Here is a 10,456-nt window from a genome sequence, read left to right as displayed (position 1 = left end):
CTTATTTTGGCATTTCCAGTTACTTTCTGATAAGAACATTGTGTCAAGTTCCATGGTGGAATATTGATGCAACGGAAATATTCCCCATTATTACACATAAGGAAAATGATGAAACAACAGTGAACGTTTAATAAAAAAAGGTTTTAATTACTATTATCAAAAGTCATTCAATCACATGAAATTAAAACAAAAAAAATAATTAATTCAAAAGTAAGCGCTCTCACAGGAATTGTTGTAACTGCTGGAGCAGTTCTTATAAATAACAACAAAGTATACATTTATAGGAAGGTGTGTTTCTGTTACACTGTATGACACACCCTTCGTGAACGAAAAATGAGTTGTCAGAATTGTTCTCTTTTCAATAACTAGTTGTGTAGTTTTAAAATGTCATTTATTGATGAAAAACCACATCCAGTTTACATTACTAATTGTGTGAAATATCTACACTTTATTACGCTCCCCTCTGAAATCCATTGTGTAGTTACAGGGTTACTATACAGTCATGAAAATACCTGCAGTTTTAATTCGCGAAATAAAAGAAGTGCATAGAAAACATGGAAAGTGGAGATTTACTTGAATATTTCTACTTGAAGTCAGCTCTAAAATACTTAACTGGCTATAAATTGCCCTATCAAAAAGTCATGTAAATTCGTTGGTCAAAATGTTTGGGACTTCTCGGAGTAAAACCGAAAGGACCGAGATCAAAACTCTGAAAGATAACATTAGACACAACACAAAATGACTCCAGACAAAAACTTCTCCCATCTAAAGCTTGTATGCTCATTGAGCTTCATGGTTTACATTGACGCTACAAAAGACAAGTTTGACAACAACAAAAAAATGCGACAAAGCCAAAACAAACAGTAAATCTGGTATCATAAATACAATGAGATCACTGGCTGCTGATGGTTGAAAGCCACTTGAGGGAGCTAGAGAGTGAAGAAGTAAGCTGAAGTGATTTCCACGGCCAGTGCTGGAAAGCTTCTTACACTGGATGCTTTTCACATGTGTTTCACTTTTCATGACAAAGAGCATGAAGAAATCAGGGCACATATCAGCTTATGACAGAGAAAAACAAATTAAGGGCAGAATTAAAGGGACGGTTCACCACACAATATGTTTTGTTATCATCTACTCAACCTCATGTCCCAAATCTGTATAAATGTCTTTGTTCCGATAAACACAGAGAAAGATGTTTGGAAGAATGCTTGTAACCAAACAGGTCCTGGCCACCACTGACTACCATAGGAGGAAAACTAACAGTGGTCGTCAAAAGTGCCATAGAACTGTTTGCTTTCCTATATACTTCCTCTATTTGTGTTTTTGAAATGTAGAAATATTTTGTCCTGCAATGGTCGTCAATAGTGGACAAGAACTGTCTGGTTATACGCATTCTTCTAAATATCTTTCGCTATGTTCATCAGAACAAAGAAATTTATACAGACTTGGAACAACTTGAGGGTGAGTTAATGATGAAAGAATCCACATTTTCGGGGTGAACTGTACCTTTAAGTCATGGACCATGCGTGGTATAAAAGAAGGCGTATTTACAAGTTAAGAGGTACTTTATGTGTCCATGAGTAAGAGACACTCTTGACAAATATGGTTATCCTGAGATTGGCTGTTACTATTACATTCGCTCACTGAGCAGCACCATATCCAAGCTCTTTCAATAGTTTGGCCCTTTACTGAAAGGATCTCTTCGCAACAATGCGCTGTAGCACATCGATGGATGACAAACGCCTGGCTGACCGGGCTCGCCGGGGTAACCTCTCTGTCCCTCTTCCCCATTGTGACCGGAGGGACCTGGCTTACCCGGGTGACCCGGTTTGCCGACCCCTGTCGGGCCCACTGGACCTGGAACGAAAATGTTGTCAAGTCAATCAAATTGATTTACACAATGCTTTTCACAATATTATTTTTGCAAAGCTGCTTCACATACATTATATTTAAGAAATATTAGTAGGTAAATAAAATAAAATAAAGACATGGTATTTTTTCCAGATATGCTCTATGCATTAATGAAATTGAACTGAAATAAATACCACGTATTTCAATTGATGTATATTATTCAATTGAAGTATATTATTTTAAATATTATCACTACTGGAAACTCCTGAAAATTATACCAGAACATACTGATCTGCAATAATACAATAACATGCAAATATAATCTATATACAGTTAAATGCGCAACTTAGGTTTAAGATCTACTGGTACCCTAGGCAAGATTTTACATTGTGCCCCCCACCCCAATGCAAAATAAATAGATGAATAAATAGAAATATCTGAAAATGTAAATTTAAACTGCATATAACAAAGTTAATTAAATAACAAGTAAAAAGCTAATACATTTTTAATGACCTTCTCATTGTTTGAAAATAATGTTGTTTGTTTTAAACTGATATAAAAAATACTGTATTAATGTACTGTACTATTTTTCCAGGCGCATCTATGCCACAGCAAGATGAAAAACTCCCAACTTTACAGAATGCCGCAAAACTCTCAGGGTGTTGTCACGCATATTTAACACTTAAGATTATTTGGTTGATGTCTAATTTCTATTATTGTAATCATGGCTGTATTTCCCGAAACCTTCTAAACTCTACATCATTCTTACATGTATGCATTTGGCAGGTGCTTTTATCCAAAGCGATTTACATTGCATTATACTATTTTTATTCTAGTTTAAAAAAAACGCTTTATAGTTCACATATTTCAAGTGTTGTTCACCGCTGTCTGTCTTTTCACAAAACGATTTCGAAAGTTTTTTTCTGGTTTGTATAAAGGCCCTACTTCCGAAACGCTCTGATTGTTAAAGCTGACCCAGATTAGTAGTGATTGGTTCACCGCTTACAGCGTGTGTCTGAAGATGTCCCACCCATTCCATATCAGCGAGCTTTGGCTTCTCAGGCTGTTGGGATTTGGTATGACAGGGAATGGCACCTTTAATGTTCACAATATAAGCGATTTTGTCACTGCAAGTCGCCGGTGGTTAGCGGATATGCCCCATCGACATTCCAAGTGACATGATCCCATTCATTTCAAAGGAGAGCTGGCGATCTGTATCATTTGTATCATATTATTCTGGTTGTGGTAGACAGACAATAGACAAGATGCTGCAGTGCTTTTAAAATGAATGGGAAGGAATGCAACACTCAATATGGCCACTCGAAAAAGCAATTTAAGCTTTGCAGAAAAAGTTAAGGTACAGTTTATGATGTAAATACGCAATTACATGTAATAATTTTAGAAATATCTGCCTGTTGTCTTGCTATGATGTAAAAAGCTGCTCGAAAGCATTCTTGCATTGGCGTAAATAGCTGCCTTGAGGCATTGCAAACACGGCTCAAGAGTGGCAAGACTCCCATAAACAGACTTTGACTGTTGGTTGTGGCTGTAGACAGTCATCAGCAGGTGGCAGAAGCATGAGCATCTGACTGAACTGGGGTGAGCAATAAGGCCAGATCCGGAGCTGGAACTGACAAGCTGAGGCAATAGTCAGTTCAAATGGTTTTGACTACAAGTTTTTGTTATATCTAGTCGGCATGCTTAATTATAATTGACTGGCAAATCACATTCTTTATGAATCCATCAATGCCACGTTCAGGTGGATGAAGTGTTGTTCACTGGAACAAACTAAGTTTAGATTCTTATTAATAATGAATTAAATTGCTCATTAAACATTGGTGCACATCATATTGCTATTGCTTTTTGGCCTAGGACCCTCCCTATTCTGCTTTCATAAATGAAACAATAAAAGTCAGCTTTTGCATATCACAAATCAAGCAGCTAAAGTTTAGTAAGGTTGACCGGCACATTTAATCATTTTGTAATACCAATCAGGCTTTGTAAAAAATGTAGGAGATTCTAAACAAAGACAGCAATTGCTTGTTTTTTACATGATGAGACCAAAATGATTTTTCTATGCTTTTCACATTTTAGCTAACTGGCAAATGCATAACCTGTTAAAGAAATGTCCTAACCTGGTGGACCTGGTAGACCTGGATCACCAATCTCTGACCGTCCTGGTTTTCCCTTTTCACCATTTTCACCTGGATCACCTATAAAAGACAGAAAAAATATTTGTGTCTGCACTTGAATAAAGACTTTTTTAGCATTTATAGTTGTGTATAGTTGAATGTACTCTATGCTCATATACAGTTTGAAACCATACATCGCATAAAAACGCCTATTGCTTCTAAGGCCAATTTAGATTGCTCTCCTTAATTTGAGATAGATTGTTTTTACCGGAAGTGCCAAATGTGATGGGATTTTAGCTGTCCCATGTCTGTTTTTGAGATGCTGCACTGCAACGTCTACTACATCATTCTACTTCAAAGGTGCTGTCTAATTCTATTATATGCTTTCTTAGTTGCTTACACTGTTAAAGATTTTAGCATGATTTATCATGCTAAACATTGTTAAAGTGTTAAAAAAATAGTTGGACGTATAATGTAGTATTTCTGTTCCAAATTCACCCCTTCAGCTATGTATAATATATTTTTCAAACATGGTTCATTGTTACACAACGAAATTTCTGTTAAAGGCAATTCTCCCGGAACAGCGCACGCATACGCATCAACCAGGGCTGTGTTTAAAAAAAAGCATTGTTTTCCAACTATGGTCACAAGTTCCATCATTCCAGCATAGTTGAATTTAAGTGTTGAAAAAAACATTGTTCCAACGATTAATCGCAAGCAGTATCACAAAGCTGTGTGGGATGACATTACAGGTCTAGAGCTGTGGTCACATGCATAGTGCCTTGATAGTATGACATTAAATGCATCATGCTTTTGAGCAAAGTAAGCAAACAACATGCAATTCATGCTATATCCACCATTCTAAATACAGTATACACAAATTCAATTTAACATCTTTTAACTCTTAGCGCTGTTTTTAAAAGGTGCACATGTGCCTGACCGCCGTGCTCTAGGACCCTGGGGAATCCCTGGGGGGAAAATTGATAAATGATTTAAATATCGTGAAATAAAACAACAGAGAGCAAAAATACGATAACAAAAATAGTTTTCAGATGGAGCGCACGGTATTTACAGCAATAATATGACATTAAATTGTTCTGAACAGATTAATTAGCAGACAGTATTACTCCGCCACATATTGTTAAGCCAACGTGGTTCAAACGAAAGATGAGCAACAAAGTTTCTGTGTTTTGTTAAAGAAGGGTTAAATGGTTAAAGAAGTTCAGCTGTCCAAGTGAACCAGTCGTTGTACTAAAAGTTTATAATGTTTAGTGGAAACATCACGAACATACTGTTATGCGGGGATAATTCGATGATGTACTGTGTGCTTGTGCTTTAGCTCCGCCCACTGCACGTCTCTAAGAGCTTGACTGTTTTTGGAAAGAATCGTACAGTTGTATCTGTCTTTTAAATGTGATAAAACTGAAGATTCTTAAAAGCATGCAATACTACTCTATAGGTACTCAAGGTTAACATGAGATTGGCAGAAACGTGTTATGTCCGCTTTGAATCCTTCCATCTCCTTCCAGACCATTACATTAACGCATGGTCTTGATATCTTTTGTCTAATTATTAGACAACCCCCTTATAGTCACGTGTAGTATTACAGCCAGAAAGCTTAGCAAAGGATGTGAAATACCAGTACCTTTCATGCCAGAGAGACCAGGTCGCCCGGGTAAACCCCGCTGACCCGGCAGCCCATTAGAACCAGGTGAACCTGGGAATCCCCGTGAACCCTGAGGACCTGCTGGCCCCGGCTGCCCTGGGGCTCCCATCCTTGTGTAGCAGTGCTCGCATCTTCTGTTATGATTGTGTTGGCTACTCAATAGAAGTGCTGGAATCTCAGCTGGAACCAAATATATGTATAAATATACATAAGAGAAATACAGAAAGATGAAATGTTCATTTTAGGTACTTACATCGAAGGACATCTCTGCAAATCTGTTGAATAAGTTGTTCAGACATCTCTCTGCCCTGCAAAAACACAAGCTGCTTTTCAGAATGTAACTTTCCATACAATATTACTGCATTCAAAATACATACAATAAAATTTACACATATGGCAGACGTTTTGATCTAAAGCAACTTGGACAGTGGATTCACACTATCCATGTTTTTAACAGTAAAAGTACATTCCCTGATATCAAACCTTTGCACTGCTAACACAATGGTCTACAACTGAGCTACAGGAACACATGTATACCAGCATGAGTGATGATTTGAAATATAATACATACCGGTCGTCCCTCGGGTCCAGGTGTTCCCTGGGGGCCGATTTCACCACTTTGACCCCTGGGCCCAGAAGGTCCCATTGAACCTGGTTGTCCTGGGAGCCCCTGGTGGCCAATCTGACCCCTCTGACCAGCCTCTCCTGGTGTCCCTTTCTGACATGCAAACATACACAACTTAACACACTCCCAACACAGCTAATGTCAACCGCACATTTTCAGATGAGAAATGAGCCCACCTCGCCTTTCAGACCCGCTGGCCCAGCTGAACCCTGTTTATAAAAGAGCATTTGACACTATAATTAATACACAGATAGAAGTTAGGGTATTATTATGTTATTATTTAAACAGTGCTATTACAATATACTGTAAATAACAATACTTGACAACTGTATTTTGAAATATTAGCAAATGAAAAGTTTAGAACTGCTTGAAAAAATGTCAAGAGATCTGTATTAGGCACTGCAAGGAACACTAAAGTTAGTGTATAAAACATAAGCTAAGAGAAACAGCAACATTCTTTCATTTATCGTTAGGTAGAAAAGGAAATCATTTAATTGTACTACAACAGACCTTTTACACATTTTATGTCATTGTTTTGTATTCAAATAACTTGTATGGTATTGCATACAACATGAGGCCTGGTGGACATATTATTCAACTAGACTGGTATGTTTTTAGCTAATTTGATTTCTTGAATTAATTTAAGGTATAAAATCTGATGTACTGTGTGTTAAACTGTTCAAGCAAAACTTACATGAACACCGGGTTTCCCATGTTCTCCTCTTTCACCTTTCAACCCCTGTGCAATTGCATAAATGTTTTATAACATATACTGTACATATAAACAGTCATCATCTCATATAAATATCTAAAAGATTAGAATTTAAATGGCTGACTGCTATGATCTGAGACAACATAATGTGTACTACATATGGGGTATCTAAATCTAATGCCCTGAAAAACTGCTCTTGTTACATTCAGTATAACTCTGAATTAAGCAATAAATAGTTTTAATTACTGTCCAAATAGCATGACATAGTCATGTCAACAGTCATATAGCAGTCAATAGCATGCCAACATAGTCATTCTAAAGTTTTCATAGTCATCATGTTTTTTTTGTGTTTTAGTGGTTAGTTGGCTGTTTTTTGTTTGTCATTGTGGCTTGAATCAAAACAAACCAACTGCAGCTTGATTTATATTAATTGGAATGCACAATAAAAAAACAAGATTCAAACAGAGTTTGGCACAGAGAACAACATCACTGTCACTGAATTTATTATGCAGTGCTCAGTAGTTAGAATCAGCCAGTGCCTTCCTCGGGTTGCCTAACAAACAGTAGTAATAGAGCTCCATCTTAGCTGCAGGGTGTTTTTAAATGAACTTTAAAGTCCCAGTGAAAGGGAAAATACAGCTGTTTGTTAGACATTATAATATATTTCATATATTGAACGATGGCTTTCAGGTTTCAGCAGTTGTGACTTTAAAATAACTAAAACTGCTTGATGCAATTTTATAAAAAAAGACATGAGGAATGTAAAATGTTATAATGTATATTTGTTGTTGAATGAAATGAAAATATTTCAATAAATACATTTGAGATGTAATGACTTGACTGTTGCGTTGATCATGACAATGCAATTTAATGTAAAATAAACAAATAAATAAATATAAAGTTATGGTTTCTTTGACTTCTAGAGTTAAACAATTATAATACATTTACAAATACAGTCATGTGGTATATTTTTAACAATAACGATAACAGGATAACCAACTAAATCATTTTCTTGTGCAATATTTATTGACAATAGGAACAAACAAATCTACGAGAAACTGCAACGTAAAGTTACCGACTGCCGTAAGACTGAACTCCGGCCCCTGAAGCAACTGCCATTATATGATTGGTTCCTCACATGATCCAGGATTACGCGTTTTCCTATGATAAGTGTTACAGACCCTTCCATCTACCTATACAGTATAAGAATATCTCTGGAAGTACTGTAGTTCACTTCAAAATAAGCCCCCATTGACTTTCCATAGTAATTTTTATTCCTAAAGGTATTAAACTCGTTAACATTATTTATGTGCATTTAATCCAGACATTCTTTTTAGACTTGCATACTACTGTAACTGTCACTGTAAATGCAAATTGGGGAAAAAAGGTTAACATACCTCTGCCCCTTTTTCACCTGTATCTCCTTGTTGTCCCTGTAAAAAAAAGAGTTAACAGTGGGAATAATGAATGAGAAAATGTATGTAAACTAAACCAAAGCTATTGTAAAACGCCTGCCCAATTCAGAATCAGAATTTGCTTTATTGGCCAAATGAATGCAAGCAAACAAGGAATCTAAACATATACACATGACATGAGAACAGGAAGAACAACTAATAGCCTAAGTAAAATATAAGTAGTAGCCTACTAAGAAAAAATAAAAAGGGAAACATTTTATAATGCAATTGTATACAATGGGAAGATCTATGTACAGATTTGTGCATTTACAGTATATACAGATGTATAAATAAAAATATGCATATGTATTTACAGGAACTTGAGAGAAAGGTGTTGATTAGGAGTGAAGAAAAGTATTAGGTAATAAAACAGGAAACAATTCTGTTAGCTGTTTAAGCTGGTGATGGCATTTGGTAAAAACAGTTTTTATGCCTAGATGTTCTGATGGGCAGAGATCTGTAACGTCTGCATGAGGGGAAAAGTGCAAACAGATTATGGCCGGGGGAGAGGGGTCTGTGATGATGTTAACTGCCTGTTTCTTCACTCTGGAGTTGTACAAGTCCTTAAGGTTGGTGAGGTTAACACCTATTATCCTTTCAGCTGTCCTAACAGTCCGCTGCAGTCTTCTTCTATCTGATTTGGTCTCTGACCCAAACCAAACAGTTATAGGAGACCACAGGACTGAATTAATGACAGCTGAGTAAAACTGTGTCATCTGTGCTTGTGGCAGGTTCAACTTTTTTAGTTGACGAAGAAAGTCCAACCTCTGCTGGGGCTTTTTTCATGATGGAGTCTATGTGGATGTCCCACTTCAGGTCCTGTGAGATGGTAGTGTCCAGGAACCTCAATTACTCCACTGCTGTCACAGTGCTGTTCATGATGGTGAGTGGGTGCAGGCGGGTTTCTCCTGAAGTCCACTGTCACCTACACTGTTTTAAGTGTATTCAGCTCAAATAACTTCAGCTTTGACTGCACCATACAGCCAGATGCTCAACCTCTTGTCTGTAAGCAGGCTCTTCACCATCCTGGCTAAGACCAATGACAGTGGTGAGATATTCAAATTCGGGAGTTTGACAGAGGGATCTTTAGAGGTTCAATAATTAGTGTAGAGGGAGAAGAGCAGTGGGGAGAGCATACATCCCTGCTCCAGTGCTGATGGTGCGTATGTTGGATGTAAGTCTCACTAGCTGCTGTCTGTCAAGAAGCTAATGATCCACTGACAGAGAGAGGTGGGCACAGAGAGTTGTATCAGTTTGTACAGGAGAGTATCCGGGATAATGGTGTTGAAAGCGGAGCTGAGGTCCACAAACAGGATCCTTGCATAAGTCCCTGGTTTGTCCAGATGTTTTAGGATGAAGTGCTGCCCAATGTTGTCTGTTTCATCCACAGAGCTGTTTGCTTGGCGAGCAAACTGCAGAGGGTCCTGCAAGACTCCAGCAATGTCCCTCAAGTAGGCTAACACCAGTGATTCAAATGACTTCATGACCACACACGTTAAAGCAACAGGTCTGTATTAATTTAGTCACTACAGGCTTTAGTTATCTGTAGTTTATTTTTGGTTTCTTGGGTACAGGGACAATGGTGGGGGATTATTAATTATGTTAATTGAAATATAAACAGCATAAGTTTTTGCCAGTCATTGTCAATGTATTTGTATTTTTGTATTTTTCAGCATTGTATTGACTGTAGTGTCTAATTTAGATTCTGTATATAAGACCATTTAAGCAAATGTCTGCATGAATGACTGCTAAAATCTCCTCCAGGTTAAAATGAATAAATTCTATTCTATTTATCAAAGAATACCAACATTATTCAGTGCCAATGTTATTACATTTATACAAAGGCACTCCCCCCCCCCCCCATTATAGATTAGAGAGGACCAATCCATTAGCACTGTATATGTGCGAGACAAGTTCGACACTAGCTGGAGAAAGTTAACATAGCGGCGGAGTTAGTAGAACTGCCTACAGCGAGAGTGTCACTGTGTGGTACATTAGCTGCAAAACAAACTTAAA

At 37.3% G+C, this 10,456-nt stretch overlaps 1 protein-coding gene across 1 annotated transcript in view; it reads right to left on the bottom strand.

The window, feature by feature from the left end:
• Nucleotides 1-120: 120 nt before the first annotated feature.
• col21a1 (collagen, type XXI, alpha 1) overlaps nucleotides 121-10,456 on the bottom strand; it is a 65,892-nt gene continuing 55,556 nt past the window's right edge. Inside the window, exons 22-29 of the mRNA XM_079473505.1 lie at nucleotides 8,384-8,419; nucleotides 6,969-7,013; nucleotides 6,451-6,483; nucleotides 6,221-6,367; nucleotides 5,903-5,957; nucleotides 5,629-5,829; nucleotides 3,987-4,064; nucleotides 121-1,857 (exon numbers count right to left, since the gene is read on the bottom strand). Of these exons, the coding sequence (XP_079329631.1) occupies nucleotides 1,670-1,857; nucleotides 3,987-4,064; nucleotides 5,629-5,829; nucleotides 5,903-5,957; nucleotides 6,221-6,367; nucleotides 6,451-6,483; nucleotides 6,969-7,013; nucleotides 8,384-8,419 (783 nt within the window). The 3' untranslated portion in view covers nucleotides 121-1,669. The remainder of the gene's footprint in view (nucleotides 1,858-3,986; nucleotides 4,065-5,628; nucleotides 5,830-5,902; nucleotides 5,958-6,220; nucleotides 6,368-6,450; nucleotides 6,484-6,968; nucleotides 7,014-8,383; nucleotides 8,420-10,456) is intronic.

Source organism: Barbatula barbatula, assembly GCF_947034865.1.
Source record: "Barbatula barbatula genome assembly, chromosome: 14".
NCBI lineage: Eukaryota > Metazoa > Chordata > Actinopteri > Cypriniformes > Nemacheilidae > Barbatula > Barbatula barbatula.
This window is presented reverse-complemented; position numbering and strand designations above follow the sequence as displayed.